The sequence below is a fragment of the Vitis vinifera genome, chromosome 18 (genome assembly GCF_030704535.1).
Source record: "Vitis vinifera cultivar Pinot Noir 40024 chromosome 18, ASM3070453v1".
Lineage (NCBI taxonomy): Eukaryota > Viridiplantae > Streptophyta > Magnoliopsida > Vitales > Vitaceae > Vitis > Vitis vinifera.
Window position 1 is genome coordinate 17887481 of NC_081822.1, and position 26990 is coordinate 17914470.

The 26990-nt window shown below is 34.4% G+C and overlaps 2 protein-coding genes across 4 annotated transcripts in view; one reads left to right on the plus strand and one right to left on the minus strand.

The window, feature by feature from the left end:
• Positions 1–16134, plus strand: part of LOC100254444 (probable magnesium transporter NIPA6) — a 28541-nt gene extending 12407 nt beyond the window's left edge. For 2 of the 3 annotated variants that reach the window (XM_010666726.3, XM_010666728.3), the window contains exons 7-11: positions 4931–5023; positions 5101–5218; positions 15406–15485; positions 15570–15741; positions 15916–16046. In XM_010666726.3, the coding sequence (XP_010665028.1) occupies positions 4931–5023; positions 5101–5218; positions 15406–15485; positions 15570–15704 (426 nt within the window). In that variant the 3' untranslated portion in view covers positions 15705–15741; positions 15916–16046. Of the gene's footprint in view, positions 1–4930; positions 5024–5100; positions 5219–15405; positions 15486–15569; positions 15742–15915 lie in introns of all 3 variants that reach the window. The other variant, XM_010666727.3, reaches the window with a different exon arrangement.
• Positions 16135–17437: 1303 nt separating this feature from the next.
• LOC100266623 (G-type lectin S-receptor-like serine/threonine-protein kinase At1g34300) lies at positions 17438–20414 on the minus strand. Its single transcript, XM_002267280.4, has one exon. The coding sequence runs from the start codon at positions 20201–20203 to the stop codon at positions 17687–17689; it is 2517 nt and encodes an 838-aa protein (XP_002267316.1). The 5' UTR covers positions 20204–20414; the 3' UTR covers positions 17438–17686.
• Between the last annotated feature and the right edge of the window lie 6576 nt (positions 20415–26990).

Here is a 26990-nt window from a genome sequence, read left to right on the forward strand (position 1 = left end):
GAGATGTTTTGCCCAAATGAGGTGAGGCGTAAGCCTCAACTTAAACAAATAAATAAAAAATAATAATAATATTCTAAAAAAAATCATAAAAAATATTAATAAAATCACATTAACATTAAAGAATAAAAAACCATAAAATTCATAAATACAAAATTAATTGTTTGTCATTGTCAATAATTTTTAATTTAATTCCTCCTCTTTTCTAAAGTTCAACTTTCTTGTGATTACATCAAATAATCTTCAGCACTATCATCACTATTACTAGTCGGATTCTCCAATGAATCATAATTATATCCAATTCTCTATTATCCTTTCCATCAGTGTTAATTTCAATGCATTCTTTTTCTTCATACATCAATTTTAGTGGTATTTTTCTTTATTTATTAATTATAAGATAATGTTGTTGGTTGAGTTCTTGCTAAAAGATAGACTATTTGTTGATCCTTTAGCGCGCATTGTATACAACCTATGTACCTTGGTACACTATTTTATTTTATTTTATTTTATTTTTTGGCGCTTGGTTACAAAATATTATTATTGGCAATAAAAAAAATAATAAGATGATGATTATATACAAGCTCATTCACTAGTTCCCCCTTTTCTTCTTCTCAATCTTCCTTTCCCCCTCCATTTAGAGGGATAGTTGGAAGTGAACAAAAATGTTATTTTGTAAAAAGGTTTAACCCAAATTTCCCTTTTCCCCCTCCATTTAAAGAGACAATTGGAAGTAAACAAAACTGTTATTTTGCAAAATGTTTAACCCAAGCCTAGACTAAGATGAAACTTATACTATCATAAGCAAAAGCCCACAAGAGGATAAAACCCATTAAAAATCATTGTATTGTGGCTTAAACCTCTTATAAAGTATGTACCAAAAAGCCCACAAAAGTTCCAAACACATGAAAACCATTTGAATATTTAAGGCTTAAAGCCTTAATAGTCCTGAGACTATAACCTCAAAGCTCTAAGTCTTGTTATGCTGAGGCTTAAGCCTTAATTACCCTAAGGCTATCTCTTGAAGGCTAATTTAGATAGTCTAGCCTTGAGGTAGGTCTCAAGGCATAAGCCTCAATAACATTTCAAAACACTGCATTCCATGTACTAGGGTTCACCCTGTATTGACACTTTTGTTGTCATAGCAATTTACACCACAAAAAAAGAAAAAAAATGAAAGATGGTTTTGCTTTCTATGAAAAAATAAACAAATATATTGAAAACTTGGGGAAAAAAAGGAAAGGTCAATCTAGTTAAGACCTTTGAGCAAATCATTCAAGCATTGATGCCCTTCTTTCTGGTGGAAAATTTTGTTAGCTAGTTATTGGGACCTAAATAAGAGAATATCCTTGTGACAAGAACTTCTGACGAAGGAGTGAAATGATAGTTAAATGACCATTGACTATTGTTGTGTTGTACTTCTTTGATTTGTTCATTAGTCATGTGCAGTCATATTGGCAAGGTTAGGGTATTGGCAAGGGTATGCATGTTGTACATAGCCATAACCATCTTGTATCAATACCGAAGTTAGGATTCATGAAAATAATTTTCTTTAGTCTCTCAATTCTCTATTGGAATAGATGGAGCCCTTTGGTGAGGTTGGATGTTAGGTATAGCTTATGAGAAGGTTTGCTTCCCACGAAACCCCACTAATGGTCAATTCAGATTGGTGTGTGATGATTGCAACAATATGAAAGCAGCAACAATTTTCATCTCATGCTTCTCTATTATCATGACATATATAGATAAAATAAAAATGACATCATATTAGAAAAAGTTGATACTTGATTGGAGGTTGCTGATGGTGAGTAGTGAAGGTCACCTCCCATCCAATGAAGGGGCATATGTCATAAGGGGCAACAACTTTAGTGGTAACAGTGGTATCGAAAAATGTGATATTGGCTCAATTAAATGTAGTATGATTCACTATTAGGGATGACAACGGGACGGGTTCAAGGCAGGTTGCCCCCATCCAATCTCCGCCCTAGTTATATAAATTAATTCCCATCCTTGTCTTGACAAAAATTTAAACGATGTGGGTAGAGAAATTTTCCATACAAGCCCCGTCCTACTTTGCCCCATTTAATTCTGTTAATTGTTTATTATTTTAAAATTTCTAATGATATTAAAAATAAATATAATTTATAGATAAAAATTTATAAGTTTTTATACTATATTTATAAAAGATATAATTTTTTTTTTATAAAAAATTGTGTTAAAAAAAGAGAAAAAAGAAAAAATCAAATTAAATTATTTTTATTTAATCATATATAAACGGGGCAAGATCTGCCTTGGCCCTTTTCAAACCAAATTAGGTTTTTCACAAACCTGTCCTATTGGGGGCGGATACCTAGAAAAACCACATTGTCATCCCTATTCACTGTTAAAGGTAATGCCGAATGAAATTAGAAAATGTTGCACATATTTTCTTTTTCTTTTCATTTTATTTAAAAATTTAGCCTACCTTACAATACATGATACTGAAAATTTTCGTGGAACATTTACTAACACACTGCATTCAATTATTATTACTAGTTTCTGCATGTTAGTGATCTCTTTTTCCCAACTCCCAAAGTCACTTTGCCTTATTCACTTGTAAGATTGGTCACTTACTTGAAGCATTTTCCCTATTTCTGAAGGTCACATTTTTCCATATCACAACATGGTATATGAATTCTCCATTGTCAATTATCAGCAAATAGATAATCATTTTACATCTTTTCCTAGCTCCTTGCTATGACTTAGGTTATCTAAAAGAAATAGGCAATAAATTGGGAAATTGGACCCCATGGGAAGTAAAGCAAGGCTCTACCTTGTGATACATGATACTGAAAATTGATTTCTGGAACCTTTACTTTGATACTGGATTTTGATGTTGTTTCCAGTTTCCAGTTTCACAAATTTTTGTAACTTGCTATTTTAATTCTTCCACTTTATTAGCGAATAGAGAATCCTGCTGCATCTTTTCTTCTCCTTGCTATTGACCAAGGTTAACTAAAAGAAACAGAAAATCATTGGAAAATGGGATCACAGGGTTCCCTTTTGTTGAGTGGATAGATGAATTACCTAGTCAGATGCAGGTTGTATTAAATTCTCATCTATTGGTCCCTTCTAATTAGTACTTGGTAATTACTTTAAGAGTTCTCATGAAAGTTAAGAGTTCACTTTGGTTGTTGACATAAACCTATATGGGCCATTGGTCATACAGTGAGTGTCTCTAATAGGAAGGCTTAACCAGACAAGGTTGTGTCACATCCTCATGCTTAATTATTATCATGATTGTTTATGCGTTTTGCATGTTCTTTAAAGCTTAACTTTCAGATCAAAGTCAGAATTCAGTTAACCAAATTTTGTTGCGTCCAAGTTAATGTTCCATAAAGTTATAGACTTCATCTTTTAAGTCAAGTAATTCTACTCTTAGTGAACCACTTATTCACATTTAACTGAAGGCATGTGGTCATACACCATTGAAAGGTTTAGGGCCCTTTCTTTGGTTTTTTTTCTTTGTTTTGTTTTCGTTATTTATTTATTTATTTTAATTTTTAATCCCATTTGCCCCAAATAGATCTAATAAGCATCTGGATGGAGATTATCCTTTGATATTTTAAGGTACATTTTAGCCTAAGTTCAGCTTGATGTGTATTGGTCTATTATCAAACAGTTTAAACTTTTAGATGAAATCTGGCATTTGTTGAGCCCATGTGCAGGTGAGATTGCATATTTGGTAGGGTGTTAGGGCTTTATGATGTACATGGTCGACTCACTACCTAATAGTTTAAGCATTTGGATAAAATTGGCTACTTAACAAGACTAATGTTTTATGGTCTTAGAAGTGTAACACGTTCAAAGAAAAGCTACAAGTTGAAAAATTCAATAAGATATAGATGTTACATGCAGGGTTGCATCCTCTTTTCTATTTTGGTGGAGTATATACTCTCAAATCAAAGCATGCTAACTAATCAGAAGAAAGGTACTTAATACTGGTCTTCTTTGTTTTGTGTTTTGCACTTTCTGAGTTTAACTGTGAGAATTTTGTCTCATATTTGGAAGTCTTATAATCTTCTTCGTTTTGCATTCTCATATTTTCTTTTAGTTTGTCAGCTTCTATTCTCTTGGGATTATAGACTGTATAAAAGTGAGCTACCTACTTTGTTGTCAAAACGGTAATCCACCACATATGGTTCAGAAGGCCATGATTACTTTCATTCTTTTTTTCCTTAATTGCATTTTTTTTCCTCATTACCGGGTGGTAGTTTACAGAATTGGTGGATTTTGGGGTTGATCTTCTGTTTTCAAAAGTTTTGTTGAACCATGTGGAAAGATGGAGGAGGAGGTTTGGTTTTGGTTTGGGTTGTCAAAACCAGTGTAGGATCTATTAGCTGAGTTTGAGTTTTGTAGATAAAGACAAGTCAAGTCTCTGTATTGCTGCTTCTCAGTTTCTTAAAGTGTCATATTGTTGTTTTAGTAATGGTTGGATTCTTTGTTTTATTTAAATATTAACAGCATGTTTTTTTATTGAAGTGGATCTCATCAAAATAAATATGTAGAACTGAGGAATATTTGGGATTCTACGACCTCTCAGATTGATAAGAATAATGTGCTTATTAGAACTGTCATATCCTTTCCTGCTATATTTGAACTATTGAGTTAGATTCAAAAGTAGTTGAGTTTGCAGTTAGACAACATTAATACGAATGTAATGAGACCATGAAAGAACATATTGTGGATAATTTATTGTATACCAGCTCGAGGAAATGCTAAAAATGTTTAGATTGTGTGATATTGGGGAATTAGAAAAGCAATATTTAGTGCCAGAGCCTACCATTTTGATTAAAGATGTGAACATTTTCACTTTCATTTTTGCTATTTTCTTAGTCTGCCAAGGTCTGTTTTAGAAAACAATCTAGATTAATGACTGAGTTTGGCTTGTCTCCAGGCTTTGGATACATTCAACACAGCGGTTGTTTCTCCAATATATTATGCTCTGTTCACATCATTCACAATTTTGGCCAGTGCCATAATGTTCAAGGTACTTCCATGTTCAATATATTGAAATGCTTCTTCCTTTTCTGTTTTAAACTGTAACATACTTCTCTGTTATTTTAGGATTGGTCTGGTCAGAGTGCTAGCAGTATTGTTTCAGTGCTGTGTGGATTCATAACTGTGCTTTCTGGCACTATGGTTTTGCATAGTACAAGAGAACCAGATCCACCTCTTATTACAGGTATGTACATGCAAGAAAATCTCTGACAAACCATGCATAGGCAATGTGTTGCACTTATTCATGCTTGTGGCAATTAAAAAGGTGTTTCAGTAGATTTGATCCAGTATGTATTAATTCATGCCATTGAGTGGCCTCATGATTGTGCATATAAGTACCATGCATAGGCACTGTGTTGCACTTATCCATGCTCATGGGAATTGGAAACCTCTTTCAGTAGATTGGATCTAATTTTTATAAATTCATGCCAGTGAACCTGTCAACCCTCATGATTGCGCATGTAAATCTGTGTGTGTGTGGGCATGTGCTGCCATAGGTAGCTTGGCTGAGAGGTGTGTTCCCCTATTCATGATTGGGATGTTCCAGGATTGAGTTTTGGACTTATCTGATGCATGATTCTTGGGATAGAGGTTGTGTATCTGTGGTTTTCTTGCTCTTATGATTGTGAAAAACTTATGATACTTTTTCTTATAAAAACAAAATTTCTCTAAGTACGTCATCTTACATGTATGTTATGAAGCATATATGATACACAATATGGTACATGATAAAATGATACAAGATATTGTCTATCATATATGATGCAATTGTTTATATAGTTTTTAAAAGAAAAAAAATAGTCAAATTTAAAAATTTATTTTGGAGAAGTCATGTTAATTGTATGAAATGCACTTTATGATAAAAAGGAAAGGAAGAAATAGATTGATTGTGAAAACCCATTCCATTATATGTAGATATTATTTGCTTTGGGCCTAAAGAGCCCTCACAACTTTGGAATGCGTTTACGTTAGTAAGAGAAGCTCATATATATGGTATAAAAACTTTTTCTCCTATTGGATCTAAGATATCACAATCATTCTCTTATACAGACATAATATTCTCATTGTGTCCTAAAGGATTGCAAGACCAAATAGATAAACACCCCTTGTGAGATAAAAAAAATAGAGTCTCACATCGGAGTCGGTGATCGTCTTTAATACCATTTACAATGATTGGTTCCCTCCTGTGTAAATATTGTTTACTTTGGAACTATTAGGTCTTCATAGCTTTAAATTATGTGTACACAAATTGAAAGAAGCTCATTATACATATATATATATATATATATATATATATGTAGTGTCTAGAACTTATTTTCTTAACCGATGTGGGATATTGCAATTACCTCTATGTAGATATAACCTCTTCGTTGTGTCCTATGGGATTTTAGGTTAACATATACAATCATCCTTTATGGGGTCAGACAAATAGATTTCCACACTAGGGGCTCTCTAATGACTTGAACCTGAATGCTAGGGTTCCATGGTCATTTCACAAGGGAAGCCCGAAGGCTTGACATGAGAGTCACCCAACAAGTTGAAATAATTAACAACATGCTAATCACCAAACCTATCTAAAGGAGTGATTAAGCCAACAAAATATCTTAACAAGAAATTGTATTTCTATTCAAAATCCATGAATCAAACTATGATGATCTCCCAAAATAGTAATAGCAAAATAAACCACTAATAACAAAATGTATCCAATTAAACTAATCTCACAGCTAAAGAAATAAATGGACTTCTCGAACTCCTACCTATGTCACTCCTTACTAGAATCAAGTGTACCTAAAAGTATTTAGTGAAATGAGTAGCTTGAAAGCACAATAACAGGTAAGAGGTCCAGTCAATTTATTTCTTAAAAAAGGAAAAAAAAAAAAGGAAATATTTGCAACATGAACCTAATCATGCAAAATAAACATGCATTACATGTGCTAATTTCTAGAACCGTCTCTAACAAATTTTTTCGATAAATGTGCATATATGGTCAAGAATTTTGGTTGTTAACAAAAAGTGTCTTTCATAGTGGGACTTACAGAAGTCACTATCCTCATATATTCCTTACATGTTCGTGGCCGAAACTGAAACTAATCTAATTATATACCATAGGTTAGTAACTATTCTATTGTTTGGGTTTTGATCATCATTACCCCCTAAGGGAAATAAAGGTTAACATCTTTTCACTTGTTGATGAGGGTTAGATAGTTAGAATGCACATGCAAGGTAAAATATAAAAAATTCAAAATAATGCCTAATTTCAGTACTTCAAAATTATGTAAGCATTTTTATGATTTACAAAAGAATATACTTGATCATTTATAGTAAAAAAAAATTCACGGAACAACTTACTTGAGCTTAATAATTCCAAATGAATGGAGTTGTAAAATTTTCTATGAATCACTTGAGAAATTTAAAAAAATTCTTTAGATTTTTGCCTATCAAAGTTAATGAACAAGAAATCTCATGTGCAATATGAGGCCTCCTCCGCCAACATTAAAAACTTTCTTCTAGCAAAGTTAAAGTGGTAGGTAAAATAAAGGATATTGAGGCCACTTAGCACCCATCCTTGAAAAGAAGATAAATGACTTTTGTGTTGCTAGTAAATATGCCAATGATTTATGGGATTAAGTTAGATAGCAAATTGGTGTCTAATATTGATGGCCTGATCTCATTATTAAGGGACCCAGAATCAGATGATTTTGAATATGCCTTTTTCTAGTTAATTTCCCAAAAAAAAAAAAAGAATTCTACTCTCTCTAAGGGTTTTGACCAGGATTTTCTTTTCTCCAAATTGATATGATAGAGGATAATCTTCTATAAACAACTTTGTCTCTAACCAAAAAGATCATACAAAAAAACTTTTTAGCCTTTGTATCAAAAGCATGTCATCATCGAAGGTCATTCTATTCCTTGTCTTCCACACCTTACAAAAGATGCATAATGGAGCTGCTCTCTAAACCTTCTTGTGTTTTTTGTCCACAAAAGAACCATGCCCCAATAGAGTTTGTCTAACCGACAAGGGAAGCAAGCACCTATGACACCTTAAACAGAGTAAAGAGCAATTCTCATAAAACCTTTGTTTTTACATAGTGAATAAGAAGGTGATCTATGGTCTTTTCATCCTTATGGCACATATAACATCTATTTGCTAAGGATCACCCTCTTTTTTGAACTAGATCCAAGGTTAAAGCTCTTCTCCACATTGCCTCCCTTTTCTCCACATTGCCTCCCAAGTAAAAAAGCTAACTTTAGGCTGCACCCTCAAGTTCCAAATGCTTCTCAATGGGAAAGAAATGGAGCCACTTGGTTCCAATGTTTTGAAAACCATATTGGACTGACCAGTTCAACCATCAAGTGGACACATCTTTGGTTTGATTCTCACTTTTGGACAATTTACATTTCGAACTGGTGGAGAGTCGCTTGAACTGGTGGTTGAACTGTTGAATTCTGCGAACCAGCGGGTTATGTGGGAACCAGGTGGGTCAGTCACATATGGCTTGGGCATATTTTAAATTCAGTCCAAAACAAGCACGAGTGGGGTAGGCTCAACAAACTGAGTTGTCATTCATATGGTTGATGAGCTGTGTTGAATTGTAAGCCCATTTCACAACACTTTCAATTTAAGGACCTCATTAGTTTCTTACTTTTTCTGATGTAGGATGGGTAAGTTTAGAAAATGTTATAGAAATGCTCAAAAATTTTTTATTGCAATAGTGGGATTTGAACACTGAACACATTTGTGCATGAAGAAAAGGAAATCACTAGGCTAATTTAGTTTTTTGTTAAAAAGAGTTGTTGCAAATAATATAATCTTATTATTATTATTTTTTAAATTATTTAGTTTTTTAAATATTTAACTTCATGTTTATTTTTATAATTATAAGTATGAAAATAGCATAATAATTTTTAAAATTATAAAATAATGGGATATATAACTTTTGACATATAAATAAAATTAGATAATAGATTTTTTTTTTGTCTTGAATAAACCTTTACCCTTAAATACTATACATATTTTATATAATAAAATTAAAGATATTAATATATTTTGTTAATCCTTATCATGATTTAATTTGATAGTATTGAAAATAAAAAATGACATCTTAGTAAGGTTTTTAATTATTTAAATATATTTCCAAATTTTTATCATTATTTTTAATTTTAATAAAATATAAATTATATATTTATGATCTCATGCTGACACTATAGCTTGGCCACTATTGGACAATTGGTTCGGTCAATAAACTGTGAACTAGTAACTTTTCTAGTTCTAAAAACATTAATTGGAACCCTTGTTTCTTGGGGTAATTACATGATTGGAAGTTGTAGAGGGTAGTATCTCTTTTTTCAAGCTTATATACGAAAAAAGGTATCTTTGTTTTTAAGGCTTCAAGAGAGGGGTGCCAAGGAAGTGCGAGGATTGTTTATTCTAAAGGGGCTCCAATGATGGTAAGTTCTCATTTAAATTTTTTTATTCCTCTTTGGAGCCAAAGAATGGCGTAGGCTTTACTCCAAAAGAAGTATGGGGCTTGTTAGGATCCATAAAAGTGGGTTTCTTAGCTTGGAAAGCTGTTTGGGATAAAATTCTTCCTTTACATTAGCTTTAATAGGAGAGGTTGGTCTTTGGTAAATCAGTCTTGATCATATTCTCTTACATTAAGTTGAGACTATAAACTGGTAATTCTTGGATGTGGAAGGCGGAAAAGGAGAAGAAAGAAAAGATGGAAGATGTTTAGGTTTTCTTCTTGTTAACTGTCCTATACCTATTCACCTATTTATATTACTGCATCTAAAAAAGAGAAGATTATCCCTAATATAAATATAACAAGAATAAACTCTAACATAGCAATAGTACACTCTAACTGTACCCCTCAAGGTGGAGCATATAAATTAAATATGCTTGGATTGGAATGCAAGCATTGAAAGGTATGATGAGGCAATGATTTCATAAAATTGGTGACTAGGTAGTTATCAGATTAACTATAAAGCATAACACTGTACTTAGGCTTCAACAAATCTTGGATAAAATAACAATCAACTTCTGTATGTTTGGAATGCTCATGGAAGACAAAATTAGTAGCAATATAGATAGTTATTTGATCGTCACATTATTTTCATGAATGGGAACATCAACACCTAAGGGGGTGAACCATAACATTTCCAAAGCAGCATGAGATATATCACAATGCTGAATTTCAACTCTAGAATGTCACAACTGATTGTGCTTCTTAATGTGCCAAGTAACAAGATTACCTCCAAGAAAGATATATTAGGGCAAAAGAGCCTGGAGGAGCCACGGTGGAGCTTTTCCTTAAAGAGGACCTTAATAGCTGAAATTCAAGAATAATTATTAGCAACAATAGTAGGGTCTCACTAGCAAGAATCAGATATTTAAAACCACGTAAATTAGAGTTCAAATCTCATAGCAAGGAAGCAATCACAAACTCCTCCCAATGCCTATTTTGTTACTCTAAATCAGTAGTCAAAGGCTGATTTTGCAGTAACTGATCTGACAAACTTTTGAGAGTGCTATGATATTCAGACAATATATTTCTGGATTGCTCAGTCGAAAGAATTTTATCCTACAACTCAAACTCGAGGAGCATCACTCTATTGCAAAATGACTTCAGAAGCAAATCAGAAATCTTTTTAAGAGAATTACAAAATTTGATGAGTAGCAATGTGGGGTTCCATATTATGCCCTACGTAAGGACCAATTTGAACAAAAAAACAATAACCAAAATAGTCCCAAATCCAGAAAGTCCAAACATTGAGGCTAAAATTCTGAAAATCATAAAACAATAGAAAAGTTTAGACAAACAACTTAAACCTCTTAGAAAATATCACTTTAGTTACTAGAAAAATTAGTAGATCCAACATTAGCATGACATCATCACAATTCCATCCTGTAGACTTTAAATATATAGATATATATATATATCATGGTTTGGAAAATTTAAGGGAAATCCTAGGATGGTGCTTTTATACCAAGTTGGAACTATAAACTTGTGATTATAGGAAGTAAAAGGTGGAAAAGAGAATAAAGAGAAGATGGAAGAGGTTTAGGCTTTTGTCTTGTTATATTTGTTATACCTTTCCACCTATTTATATTCTTAAATCTAAAAAAGAGAATACTGCAGTAATATCCCTAATATAATATAGCAATATGCAGAAAACTTGGTATATTTCTATATCTCTCTATAGAGCATGTACAACATCGAAATTATATATGCTAAGAATCAAATCAGTCAAATAAAAATCTAGCTACAATCTAGGAGATACATGCCTAAGAAAAGGAAAAAAAAAAAAAGTCAAAACAGAAAGTGGGAAACAAATCCCTGTTTGAATACAAAATAAAAATCCCAACAAATTAGGGATATCCATATGGAAATTAACATTCCCCCTCGAGCTGGGCTGTAGATATTCAGCATGCCCAGCTTGGACTTCATTTCTTCAAAGTTGACCCTAGGAAGAGCTTTGGTGAAGATGTCGGCTGTCTGAAGAGCTATAGGCATGTATTCAAGAGTGATAATCCCCTTATCAATCTACTCTTTAGTGAAATGACAGTCAATCTCCACATGCTTAGTCCTGTCGTGATGAACAAGATTTTTAGCAACACTAATTGCAGCTTGATTGTCACAAAAAATTCTCATAGGACTATCAATAGGAAACTTGAGTTCTTCCAATAGTCTCTTAATCCACATGCCCTCGCAAATTCCATTGGCTTTTCAGCACTACTAGCAACAATAGTTTGCTTTTTGCTCTGCCATGTTACAAGATTGCCCTAGACATATGAACAATAACCAGATGTAGATCTACGGTCTATAGGAGAGCCAACCCAATTTGTGTCAGTGTAAATCATAATTTCTCTGTTAGGATTCTTTTTGAAAAATAACCCTTCTCCAGGAGCCCGTTTAAGATACTGAAGGATTCTGTAGACAACATCTAAGTGTTCTTTGGTAGGATTATTCATAAATCTGCTAACCAAACTAACGGAGAATCTGATATCTGGTTTTGTGTGGGAAAGATATATCAACTTCCCTATGAGCCATTGATATTGTCCTTTGTCAACTAAAGGACTATCTTAAGACCATCCCAATCTTTTATCTCAAATTCCTTGGCAAGGAGATTTTTCAAACTAACTTTCCCTTCATCATAATCTCCACTAAGACTTATGTCATTGGCATACACAATAAGAATAGCTATTTTTCCTGCTATAGAGAACTTAACAAACAAGGTGTGATTAGATTGGCGCTAAGTATAATCATTCTTCTTGATGACCTTTGTGAATCTGTCAAACCAAGCACGAGGAGACTGTTTAAGGCCATATAATGCTTTTTGGAGTTTACATACCTTGTTAGAGTCATTATTTCCTTCGAAGCCAAGGGGAATCTCCATATAGGCTTCCTCCTTCCAGTCACCATTGAGGAAGGCATTCTTCACATCTAACTTGTTTAGTGACTAGTCGAGATTAGTAGCAAGATAGAGTAAGACTCTAACAGTATTGAGTTTCACAATTGGGGCAAATGTCTCCTATTAATCAACTCCATAAGCTTGAGTAAATCCTTTTGCAATGAGTCATGCCTTCAACCTTTCAACTCTTCCCATCCCACCGTATTCTTATCTTTCAATAGATCAACAATTTCCCATGTATTTGTCTTTTCCAAAGCACTCATCTCATAAAAAACAGCCTTTCTCCAATCTGATTGACTGAGAGCCTCGTGAATAGTTCTAGGAACCTGCACTTCAGCTATCTTCATGGCAAATGCCCTATTGCTGTCAGAAAAGGCATCAGAGAATGCACTAACCGACTACTCTATCCACTATCACACTATGTGTCTCTTAAGCACCTATCACCAGCCCACAATAATTTTATTGTGAGTCTAAACACCACTATCATCCCTAACACCGTTTTTGAGGCATTGACAAAATGGGGATGGAAGGATGCTATAAGAGACGAGAGAGTGCATTAGAAAAGGATAAAATATGGGAGATTGTTGAAAGACCGAAAGGGAAAAACATTGTTGATTGCAAGTGGATTTTCACACTGAAATATAAGGTTGATGGATCTCTTGAGAGACATAAAACAAGATTGGTAGCCAAAGGGTACACTCAAACTTATGGAGTTGATTATCAGGAGACTTTTGCTCCAGTTGCAAAAATGAATACTGCAAGAATCCTGCTGTCACTGGCTGCCCACTACAATTGGTAACTCCTACAGTATGATGTTAAGAATGCATTTCTTCATAGTGATTTAGATGAAGAGATTTACATGAACATCCCATCAGGATTTGAGGGAAACATAGGTAACAAGGTGTGCAAGCTAAAAAAGGCCCTTTATGGGCTAAAAGAATCTCCTAGGGCTTGGTTTGGGAGATTTGCAAAAGTCATGAAAGAGTCTAGGTACAAACAAAACCAAGGTGACCACACTCTTTTCATTAAGCACTCGGCTGTAGGGGGAGTAATTGCGCTTCTAGTCTATATTGACGACATCATAGTGACTAGAAATGATGAGAGAGAAAAGCAAGAAGTGAAGCAGAGATTAACAACAGAGTTTGAGATAAAGGAACTAGGGAAACTGAAGTACTTCATCGGTATTGAGGTGGCATATTCCATACAAGGGATCTTCATCTCTAACAAAAGTATGTGACTAATTTATTGGCAGAAATAGGGAAGATTGGGTGTAAACTAGTCTTTACCCCAATGGATCCAAACCACAAGTTGGGAGAAGCTAAAGAAGAACCAGTGGTGGATAAAAGAATGTACTAGAGGTTGGTTGGTAGGCTCATATATCTTGCTCACACTCAACCAGACTTCGCCTACTCGGTGAGCGTGATCAGTCAATTCATGCATGATCCAAGAGAACCTAATCTTCAAGCTGCTTATAGGGTACTGCATTACTTAAGGTAACCCCGAGAAAGGAATTTTGTTCAAGAAAAACAATGCTCTTGCTCTACAAGCATACATCGACGCTGACTATGCAGGTTCCCTAGTGGATCGAAGATCAACTACAGGGTATTGTACTTTTTTTGGAGGTAATCTGGTAATATGGAGAAATAAAAAGCAGAATGTGGTAGCAAGGTCATCTACAGAATCAGAGTTTAAGGCCATTGCTCAAGGGTTGTGTGAACTACTTTGGCTGAAGATTATTTTAGATGATTTGAGAATCAAGTGGGATGGTCCTATGAAGCTCTATTGTGACAACAAGTCAGCTATCAATATTGCTCATAACCCTACAACACGATAGGACAAAACATATTGAAATTGATAGGCATTTCATCAAAGAAAAATTGGAGGAAGGAGTAGTGTGTATGTCCTATGTTCCATCAGAACATCAATTAACTGATATCCTAACAAAAGGGCTTAACAGTTCAATGTTTCATGATCTTGTATTCAAGTTGGGAATGGAAGACATCTATTCCTCAACTTGAGGGGGAGTGTTGAGCTGTATATAGAATAGGAGAATTATTTTCCTATTATGTTAGTTTCCTATTTCTGTAAATAGATAGTTTTATTAGTTTCCTATTTCTTTAAATAGATAGTTTTATGATTTAGGAATAAGTTAGTTTCCTATTATATCTCTTGTTTCCTATTTCTTCTCTTGCAATCTCCTATATAAACTGTATGTATAGTCAATCTAATAGACAAAACTTATTATTTTTCATCCCATATTTCATGTCATCATAGTTTCTTTTAGTAGATCTAATGCACATCCTCTGGTAAGCAAAGATGTCTTTCTCAGGCCAAGCAACAATTCTAAAAGAGTATCCTAATTGATCTCAAACTCTTTCCCTAGAGAAAAGAAAATCTGAGTTGCATCATTACTTGATAATGCAATGTCATTGACCAACTTACACGAGCAAGGTTGTAGTCATATCACCTTTATACTAGAGACACAACGATTTGCCTGGCCATTGGAGCCAAAAATTTAAGGCTTCTCAATTGCTAAGGGAAGGGTCTCCAGCCGAGTAAGGTTGTAGATATATAGTACACTTCTAAGCTTTTTGTTATCTTTAGTGGATCGAGGGTTGGGGCTATGTTTATTGGATAGATAGATAGCCAAATGTTTTTTTTTATATTTGGATTGAGTTCATGGGTCTATAGGGAGTGAGCATCCCTTCACTGATCTCACTCAAACCTCCAATAAACATGAATTTCAGAGGTCAGGAAGCTCTCAGACAGGTTCTTAAATGTTTAATTTTCTACTGTGATTAACATGGGAAAGTTATGGCACCAAAGGCATCGGCATAGATTAATGTTAATTTTAGCTGGTTTTGATTTCACCATGTGATTGCTACATTTGCCTGTTCTTTATGATGAAAGTTCTAGAACTTACAATTGTGTAATTTGAGGTTCTGGAAAAATGTGCAGATGTGTATTCATCTCTTCCTCAAATATCCTGGCTTGTCCAAGTAAATGGTAACATTTGGAAGCAGAAGGATGATGATGAGGTATCCCCTGATTTCATCACAATTCTTCGGCAAGACCATTTCAAATAGGATGGAAGATATTTGAATTTTCACATGTTGCACCAGTCAGGCCCCACTGAGGGGTATTACAAACTAGAGGCCAAACCTGAGGGTATATTTTTGGAATGCTCCCAAGGTGAATTTGACAAATGGTTCTTCTGGTTTCTGGGATTGGTTTGGTTCATCAGTTTTGCTGCTTGAGGTTCAGTTGTTGCGTGTGCAGGCCAGTATTTTCATGGTAATAGTTGTTTCTTTTTGCTTCCTATTTTTCTTTTCTTGTTTGTTGTTTTACCAAATTTTTTTGTCTTCTCCATTGGGTTTAAACAGACTCATCTGCTGCAGTATTGTGCAGCCTCACATAGTTGTATACCATGCCTGACTGTGATCTGTTTTGTATTACTTTTCACCGTAGGGCCATCTGTTTTCTTTATACTACGAGTCAGGCCACCGGCATGGGGACTGTAAGAAAGATCCAATTCTTTTTCCTTCCAAGGAACGGAATTTTGTTCTATTTATAAAATTTGAAATTCCAGTTTTCTCTTACTGCAGTGCTCCTATGCTTCCATTTTTTGTCGCTCTTCATGTAACAGTTGTGTTTATATTGCATATAGAGAGAACACTTTATAATTTAGTCTGCAGATTATTTTATTGTTTGGGTGGAAACTCTAAAAGCGCCATGTATACAAGGACTCTGATGATTCCCATCAACATGGTGCACCTCTACTCTCAAGTGGAGGATTGAGGCTCTAACCTTTTCCTACGAGAAAATTTCCTCTTTTTTCTGATTTTGTGGTAGAGGGTAGAAGCTTCAAGTAATGGCAACTTGGAGAGCTTTCAAACCCAGAAAAGCAAACAAATAGGAAAATTAGGCAGGGTATCATGAATTTAAGATCGATCATGTGAACCTGGGGTCCTGCCTTGACTGGAGTTAAAGCAATTCCGGATCGATTCTTGCCCTGTTTGCCATCCTAATTGCTTATGTTAACAGTCTACTCCTGTTATGTTGCCATCTTATTTTAATTGTGTGTCAACTATGTCTAGATCAGTATGTGGGTTAAGTGGTCCTATTTGATCTATTGGATGTTCTCTTATGCGTGCATGAATGAAAATATGCGTGGTTTGTATGCATACAGAAACCAACTGTGAGATGAATTTTAGTGTTGGGCATGAAATCTTATACCCTGATCTTCATCCACCAACAGTCTCAATCTGAGTGCAAACTAATTGGATTGGATGGTCTTTGTATTCCAATTAGAAAAATGGAGTGTGGGTGGTTTCTGGCACCACCTAAATTAGCTGTCCTGTCTGTGTTGAGGAAACGCTGGTGACAGCTGTTCTTTTTTTCCCAATAATCAAATTAGGTCCACACAGGATTAATAAAGAAAAGGACAACTAACAGCTAATTTACTAATAAAGATGGTTGCCTCTTGCGAAGTTGGAAGGTTGTTATTATGACTTTTGCTTCTATGATTTTGTGGCCAAAAGTTCATAAGATGTTAAAGGAAAAAAAATAAAAAAAGATTATTTGACTTTTTTGCCTTGAAAAAAGAATCCTGAGGTTTTGTTCCCCCTTTTCTGGCTAAGGCTTTAGTTGTGTGAAGGTTTTGAATCGGATCGAAGGTTGCCAGCGGAAAGGGAAGGATTAGATAAAGGATAAAAAGGGATGAACAAGGTTTAAGTTTAATAACCCATTTTTTAAACTGTGCAAATTTTCATATATGGAAACTTGTTGGCCTGTTCGAAATAGGCTTTGAAAACAGTTTTTAAAGTTTAAAATTTGTTTTAAAAAATCATTTATTTTTTAAAATGAATTTAAATGATTTCCCATTCTGAAGATGTAAAAGTTTTAAATGAAATGATATTTTTCCTTTTTGGCCCCCCAAAGAAAAAAAACCCATCTCCTTTTGCAGGAAACTGAAACAACAAGATGGAACTGTAGGAAAACGGAATCTTAAGTTTTAAGTTTCAATCCTCCTTTGAACTGAAAATCAAATTTGAACAAACGGCAAGCCGCTCGTCTTTGATACCAGTTCCTGTCTTCATAATTACGATGTGGTACACTTTCTAAGACAATTACAAAATATATAGGGTATTTGAGCAACAACTTAAGTGCTACCAGTTTATATTTTTGGGAGTCTACTAGTTACGGAATCTGTTCTTGTGGGCAAGTGCCAAGTCTGGAGCTAAGTTTCTGACTCCTCTGACTGCAAAAGGCATGCAGAGGCTATCTCCACATTCCTTGCTGAAAGAGATGATTTCTCCACAGTCCTCCCTGAAACAAATGATGAACATCCTGTTTTTTCCAGCAATGAAGATGAGGAGGGAGGGACAGCCACTACCTTACTACTCACATTTCGACTACTTTCTCCAGTACACTCTTCAGTACCGGCCTTTGGGGCTGGTGGCTTCTCAATCTCTATAATTCCTTCCAGCATTTGGACTACTTTCCCCATCGTTGGCCTCTGAGAGGGTTGCTCCTGGATGCACCAAAAGCTCACCTCAACTGCCCTCTTGGCTTGCTCCATGTTCACCTCCCTGTCAACAAGCCTCTTGTCCACTATCCCCTCCATGTTTCCCTTCTCAAACTCTTCATATGCCCACACTGAAAACTTTTTCCCATTACTTTCTGCTGATACTTCAAAATTCCTTCTCCCACTCACCATCTCCAACAGCACCATACCATAGCCGTAGACATCAGATTTTGAAGTTATTGGAAGATTTGCAAGCCATTCTGGCGCCAAATATCCTCTAGTTCCTCTCACACTCGTCAAGGTTCGGTACCTATGGTCCTTGAGGTTTATGAGCTTTGCAAGGCCAAAATCTGACACTTTGGCACTGTAATTCTCATCCAAGAGAATGTTTTCAGGCTTTATATCACAATGGACAATGCAGTCTCGACACTCCTCATGAAGGTATGTGATTCCCCTCGCAGTGCCGAGGGCTATACTAAATCGGCTTTCCCAATTTAACAATCTCCCTGAATGCCCTCCTGTTGGAAAGAGGAAGATATCGAGGGATCCATTTTTCATGAACTCGTACACCAGAAGCCTGTGACGTCCCTCAGAGCAGAAACCGATCAGCCTCACCAAATTCAAATGGTGGGTACTACTTATGGTTGCAACCTCCATCCTGAACTGTTTCTCCCCCTGTTCAATGCCCTCAAGTTGTTTCACTGCAACAATGGTTCTGTTAGCAAGAACCCCTCTGTAAACAGCCCCAAATCCTCCTGCTCCAAGCTTCTCCTTGAATCCCTTAGTCGAATAGCGGAGGTCCTTGTATGAGAACCGCACAGGAGCACCAGATGCATACTCGAGAAGGGCATGTGGAACTGATGATCCCCAAAACTTGGGGCTGTTTCTACAGCAGCACCACCACCACAAACCCACCTGCAGTAAAACCAAACCCAAAAGGGTACCCACAACCACAGCAGCGACTATCCACATATGCAATTTGCAAGAAGTGTCGTCTCCACCATTCAAAGATGCAGATGGGTTTGGAGACACAGGTCCACAAACCTTAATATATGAAGTACTAGGCAATGTAGGTGATTGATACCCACTTACAAAACCGGGAACTTTCATATAACACGAGCCCGTGCCATCTGACAGTGAAGTTGAAGCAACACAAGCCCCTCCCATAAGACAATTCAACCTACAAGCCAATATGCCAACAAAGAAAACTTGTGAGGGGGACTCTGGAGGGTAGGTCAAGAACTTGGCATGCTGCAACTCCAACATGGTGACAACCCCAGCACAATTCTCAATCTCTTCCTTCCTCTTGCACCCCTTAGTACTATCCTTGGGATCAACAAGCTCAAAATTCTCAGAGGGGCAACTGCAAACCGGACTGGAATCATGATAACTACAAATCCCCAGATCTCCGCAATATCCGAAAACCTCACACTGATCCTTAACAGCAGCCCACCTCACAGTAGATATTCTACTACCCCTATCGAAGCTATAAATTCTTAAGTTTCCATCACTATCTAACCTCACAAATCTGAGCATATCACTGCCTTCAGCATAATCACTACTGTAAGCCATAACTACAGAGGCGGATAATGTGGGATCAGAAAGTGTTAAAATCCCAAGTGATTGAATTCCAAAACTGGGTGAAGTCAAATTGCTACTGACTGAAGAGTTCAAGCCTTGGTTCCAATACACTATACTATTATTCCATCTAAGAGTGAGATTCCCAGATTTAGTTAGGCTAAATGAGAATGACCCAGCTCGCAACGTGTTGGAGCTTGTGAAAATTTGAGAGGGAACAATAGTATCTGTTGGGTTTTCAAAGGTGGACCACACTGAAATGGTGCCGTTTCGAAGGACGAGGTTACCTGAGTCGTCGAGGACTGCATGGGAGACGCCGTGCCCGGCGGTGCCGGACTCCCAGAGGATGGTTCCGGAACCGTTGACGAGGCGGAGGTTGCCAGAAGTAAGGAACTGAAGGGAGCCTCCGGAGTCGACGACGGTGGGTGAGGCGCCGCCGGCCCTCCAAATGGGAATGTGGGCGCAGGTGATGGCGGCGGAGAAGGAGGTGGGGGTGGCGGCGATGAAGCGCAGAGAGAAGGTGGAGTTGGGGGAGGTCCAGGTGTCGTTGAGGTGGGAAGCGTGGAGGGTGGCGCCGGGGCGAATGTCGGCAGAGGAGAAGGCGGAGAGGAGGAGGAGGAGGGCACAAAGGGGTAGAAATGGAAGATTCATTTGCTTCCCTCCAAGCAGTTCTGGTGGGGAACTGGGGACTCAGAGAGGGATTTTTTGAAGAAAAACTCGGACCTTTGAACCAAATCAAGACTTTGAAAAAAAATCCATAGAGCAAACCAGAATTCATACTTTGAAAAAAAATCCGTAGAGAAAACCAGAATTCAAAGTAATGTTCAATCTAGGGCATTGGAATTCCACTTCATAAATTTGAAATTGGCGACTGGTGTTTATTTTTCTGGCTTTTTATTAAAAGTAATTTGTTTTCGTAATTTAGATGATTTGTTTTTCTACTTTTTCATGACTTATTATAAACTTTTTACTAAATAGAAAAAATCAAAATATATAATTTTTTTTTAAATAAAAAAAATAATATATTGGTTTTTTTTTACATTTTAATACTTAATAGAAATAAAATACTACAAAAACAAACAATTGAATATTTAACATTATTAAACATTAAGGTTCTATTTATAATTAAGTAAAAAAGCAAACACCATCTAAACTTTTTATTTTTATTTTTAATAAATCAAAACTATAGGTACCAACTACAAATTCAAATTTGAACTTACTTTACCTTTTCAGTTAAATCAATTAAATTTCTTACCTTTTAAGGTTTTTGCTTCGTTCATCCTTCTCGTTTTATCTGGTTTCTTATCGTTTCTCGTTTTCTCTGATTCATCATTGGCTCAAATTCTATTTATCCAAATTTTCATCTTATTTCTTATGTCATAAGATTTATGAGTTTTTTTTTTTTATTTTCTTGTAAATATGTTTGGCTTAAGTGTATTTTAGTTAAGGAGGGGGCTACCATGAAATTTTTTGTTAAAGATCCCAAAAATGGAGGGACCACACCGGTTGCTGTTAAGAACCTGAGACCATAGTAGATTTTTGTTATAGGAACCAGAAAAAAAGCGCTTTGAGGGGTTTTTTGGTTGAATTAATTGATCAAAGGGTTCCCAATCTTCTAACCGAATTTTTTTAGAAAAAAAAAGGCAGAAAAAATCATCAAATAATCTTCCAACAATATGGGGGAATTTAAAGGTGATAATGAGTTTTCATTGCTTTTTAAAATATCATACAAATAACCAATTAAAAATATCTAAAATTTATCTTAAAAAAATATCCAACAACCACTTTTTCCCCCTTTTTGTTTTTCTTCATGGTCCAAAATCTGTGACTGGATTTAGTTTTTGAAAATCCACGTAGTTGTTGGATTTAGTTTTTGAAAATCCACATAGTTGTTGGTGACCTATTTGATTTGCACATAGAATATTCATCATCTCTCATGACACCTTTGTGTGGGAAGGGTTCCTTGCTTTTTTGCTGATTGAGGTTACTAGATGACCCATCTCTATAAACTTTGTGGGAATGATAGTTGTTTTTTACTTTATTAGATGTTATTGCACTACATACCACTCAACTAGATTTCATTTTTTCATCCCCTATATCACCTCTCTCCTAAATGCTACCATATTAGATATTATTGTACTTAAAGATGGGCCCACCATCTACCACCTTACCATTACCTACAACTCTTCTCATGGAGACCATCATGCATTATACCCCTACACATATTACATAGCTAAATGTCTGCCCACCTAGGCGACATCGCATGGTTCAAAGTCGTGGTATCGGTCACTGACTCGGAGGGTCCCGAGGCGTATTGGTCTGGTATCGGGCGATACGTAAAATAAGTTAATTAGAAAATTTAAAAAAATATAAAAATATTATGTAAATCATCATAAAAATATATACAATAAAATAAGGTCAAAAAATTAATAAAATAAAATTGTCTCACATTTAACATTATTTATATAGTTATAAAAGTATCTGCTCAAAGTTATTTATGATAATGCTAATAAAAAGAAAGTTATTTTATTTCAAATATAATAACATTTTTACTAACAACACATACAATACAACAATCAATTCCATGTTGAATGACAAAAGGGTTCAAAATCATCATCATCAGTCCTACGAAGAGCATACAAATTGGGGTGGCAATTCCCGTAGTGAGGATATAATTGAAAGAGTTGTTCATAACTCGAATATGGTGGGTGAGATGATTGGCTTGATGATCCATAATCAGGAAAATATGGTTTCGAAGGCTATTCGGGATCAACACCAGCTTGATAGTATCCAAAACCTCGATAAGCAATGCTACTGCTACTAGAAGATTGATCATATCCATATGAGTCACTAGCTCGTGTTCCAGTATTTGAATATCCCTTTGGATGCATCATTGGAAATTGATTAAAATCATTTCTACTAAAAGTATTGGAAGAGCTATCACGGTCTCTAAAGTTGTGATATGATCTATCATCTACCCCTCTGAAATACGGCCTTGATCCTATACCCAAATTTTGTAAGTGCTCATCAATACGGTGATGATTTGATCTATGATAATCATGCCCACTAGAATAATCATCATCGCTGGGAAATGTAGTTAGTCTTTCCAAATGCTTTCATTGTTCCCATATCCTTGGTCAATATCCATGATCTGTATCTTGTGTGGCATAGTAATTTTCACCTCCTTGTGCCCATGACATGCCAGGATCTACTTTTGACTAACATAACCGCCCCCAATGCTACCATCTCCTCCAGTACCCTCACTAGTGCCACCAACTCCTCTATTGCCCCCACTAGTGCCACCACCCCGCCTACTACCCCTATTGTCACCATCATCACTACTAGAACTTGAAGAAATTGTTCTAGAAGCCCTACCTTTACGACATGAATCAACATCTCTTTCTCTACCTTCTTCATTAGTGGGAAAACCTTTATCCAACCAATCCAAATTATCAGATGATAAAATAGGCTCATCTCCTTCTCGTATCCACTCATCTAATATATCATCATCATTAAAGATATGATTTAGATCAATTGGATTGTATAAATCTTCATTGCTTCGCTCTTGCATCAAATTCTTAACTCAAAGTCGCATATTGTAGTGCATATAAACTAACTTATGCAACTTTTTTCATTGCCAAACGGTTGCGCAACTTTGTGTGAATCAATGACCATGTGCTCCAATTTCTTTCACAACCTGATGAAGAACAAGTTTGGCTTAAAATTTTAACAGCAATCTTTTGTAGATGTGGACCTTCGTCGCCATAGTTGTTCCACCATTCAACTATAATAAAGAAAATGCATACTTATTAATCACTATGATATATTTAACAAAAAATGATGATAATTTCTTATTTGTAATAGACATAAATGTATTGAGTACCTGGAAGAGATTGATTTATTGCTTTCTTTGTGAGTGCACTTCCAAATTCTCCTTGGTCATCAACAAATAATTTCACCTACATCATTAACATTTTTTTTTTGTTAATGCACATTACATATATAAAATGCATTATATAAAGGTCACAAACGATTATTATACCTCGTTAATAGCTTTTGCTTGTCTATCCAAATCTGGCTCTAATCTCTTGATAACTTCCTTTAATCCAACTTTAATTTCAGGATGGTTGGAGAAATGCTTTGAATATTGGAACATTGGATTTAAAAAATATACTGCCATAAGTTAAATAATGATCAGTTTATAATAATTTGTACTTGAAAAAAATAATAAAAAATATATAAAGAATTTTTTTATTACCTGCAGCATGCAAATGTCTGTGCAATTGACCTTCCCACCTTCTATCAATGGCTTCCCAATACTTTTCCCATTGCTTGACCGATGCCTTGATAGCCAATTTAGCTCTATCCATTACTTCATAAATGATTGATAGTGTGGGCTTTTTATCTTGATCAACCAATTTCAATACTTTGACGAGAGGTTCCATGATGGTTTGAACTTCTCCTGCCTTCTTCCAAAATCGATCAGTTAAGATAAGGTTGGATATCTTATCTCTTACACTTTTTCTGCTCCTATCTTTATTGAATTCACGCCACTCATTTGTTGTGCACATTCTCTTCAAATTAGCCTCATAATGTATAAGACTCTCAAGTGAAATGAATTCAGTGGCAAAACGGGTTATTCTTGGCCTTAATAGATCTCTATCCTTGGTGAACACTTTCATCAAATTCACTACTTTCAAGCTATTATAAATAAATCATGTGATCATCTTAGCTTGATCTAATGTCTCATTAATCTGCTTCATGCTTCCAATATCTTCAAGCATTAAATCAATACAGTGGGTTGCACAAGGAGACCAAAACAAATGCTTCCGCTTCTCCATCAACAACATACCAACTGCTTTAAAACTTGCCTCATTATCAGTGACTACTTGAACAACATTTTCCTCCCCAACCCCCTCTACAACTTTATCCATAAGGGAAAAGATGTAGTCTGCTGTCTTAGGTATGTTGGTAGTGTCAACTGAAGAATGGTATATCATACTTCTATCACAATATATCATGGAATTGATGATAGGCTTTCTAGTCCTAGAACTCCAACCATCACACATGATTGTGCACCCATATATAGGTCATTTAGCCTTCAATGTTATGTATACCTCAAGCTCTTGCACCTCCTCTTCCAAATATGTATTTCCAATTTGGTATCCCGTGGGACCCTTGATGCCTAGACCTGCTTCTGCTATGGTATCAATCATTGATTGATAGTAAGGCCCACTATCAGCTGCATTAAAGGGTATTGCATTAAAGAGAAAAAATTTAGAAATAGCTTTACCCACTTTCTTCACGCCTTTAGTAGAAAACAAGTTTTTTATTGATTTCTGCTTTGATGGGAACATGTAGGGATCAATTCCTTTTGGAGGTATGTTAGCTCCTTCTCTTACATTGAAGCTACGTGTCAGTCTGCGCTTAATCCTAGCATTAGAAGGTTGTGAGGAACTACCACCCTTCTGATGCTCTTGTCCACCTTCTTAAAAAATTCGACGACTTTCTTTCATTGCTTGTTTCATTTGTCTTCTTTCAAAATCAGCCATAGCAACTTCCTCACTTTCATCATCAGAATCACCCTCATCAATTTCATAGAAATTTTCTCTATTTAAGGAATTCAAAAGTCGTTTTTTTTTTCTTTAATTATGCTTTTTCTTTTGAAGTATTAGACATATGTTGTCTAACACTATGTGACACTTCTACTGGTACACGTGGACATCCTTCCACTTGTCCAGATATATGTGCGATGTGTTGCTTTAATCTTGTTATACCGCCATGTATAACTTTCCCACAATATTTACACTTTGTGGTTCTTCTACTACCACCAACAGGTTATGCATGCTCCCAACCAATATCATGTTTTGAAGCCATTTTGAAATTTTAACCTAACCATGTATAAAAGGAAAACAATTTACTTTTCAAATTGAATATATATAAACACATTTATATAAGAATTATAATATTCAATTTTCCACTCACTTATTTGTTTCATATTGTTACCATATAAAAATAAATTGTACTAAAAAAAACAATAAACATAATCTCACCGAAGTTCATCATCTTTTGTTTTCCACTTATTTATGTGTTTTTTTTAATTAAAATCAATGTAATTGACCATGTAAATGCATACCCTTCCTTCCGTATTATTAAATCATTTATGATTATTTGAAGAAAAAAAATTTCAATAATTATTAATTTTGTATAGTAATTTAATTTTGCAATATAGTATTAATGTAATTGAGTAATAGGGAAATTTTTTGTCACTAATATAATGTAAATTTATTTATACTAATAGAAAATTGAGTGATATTTTTAAAGTATTCAAGACAATTTCTTGTACATTATATTTTTAAAAATTAAAAAATTCATGAAATAATTTAAAATTATTAATTATGTCTTATTTAGTTTATAAGACATATAAGAACAATATTTGAAAAGAAATAATAGATTATATATATCAACAATATTAAACCATATATAGAGAGTATATATATTAATTTGAAAATGAATAACAAATTATATATATGATATTATAATAAAATCATAGGTTAATTTTATTTTATTTTTATAAAAAAAAAATACTATTTTAGCATATGTTAGAAACATAAAAATATTAACATCTTTATCATTTTTTGGATTAAAAAATAATAATAAATATTTAAAGTATTAATTTTTCATAATATTTTATTTAAATTGAATAATTAATAAAGTTAAACTTTCTAAAAATGAGTCAAAATTTTCATTACATGTACTCATTTAGAATTGAATTATCAACATAATATTATAAAATTTTTATTTTATATGTAATTAATTAGATTGGTTTTTTAATTTCAAAATTATTTTTAAAAATTAAAAAATTCATGAAATAATTTAAAATTATTAATTATGTCTTATTTAGTTTATAAGACATATAGGAACAATATTTGAAAAAAAATAATAGATTATATATAGCAACAATATTAAACCATATATAGAGAGTATATATATTAATTTGAAAATGAATAACAGATTATATATATGATATTATAATAAAATCATGGGTTAATTTTATTTTATTTTTATAAAAAACATACTATTTTAGCATATTTTAGAAACATAAAAATATTAACATCTTTATCATTTTTTGGGTTAAAAATCAATAATAAATATTTAAAGTAATAATTTTTCATAATATTTTATTTAAATTGAATAATTAATAAAGATTAACTTTTTAAAAATGAGTCAAAATTTTCATTCCATGTACTCATTTAGAATTGAATTATCAACATAATATTATAAAAAAAATTTATTTTATATGTAATTAATTAGATTGGTTTTTTAATTTCAAAATTATTTTTAAAAATTAAAAAATTCATAAAATAATTTAAAATTATTAATTATGTCTTATTTAGTTTATAAGACATATAGGAACAATATTTGAAAAGAAATAATA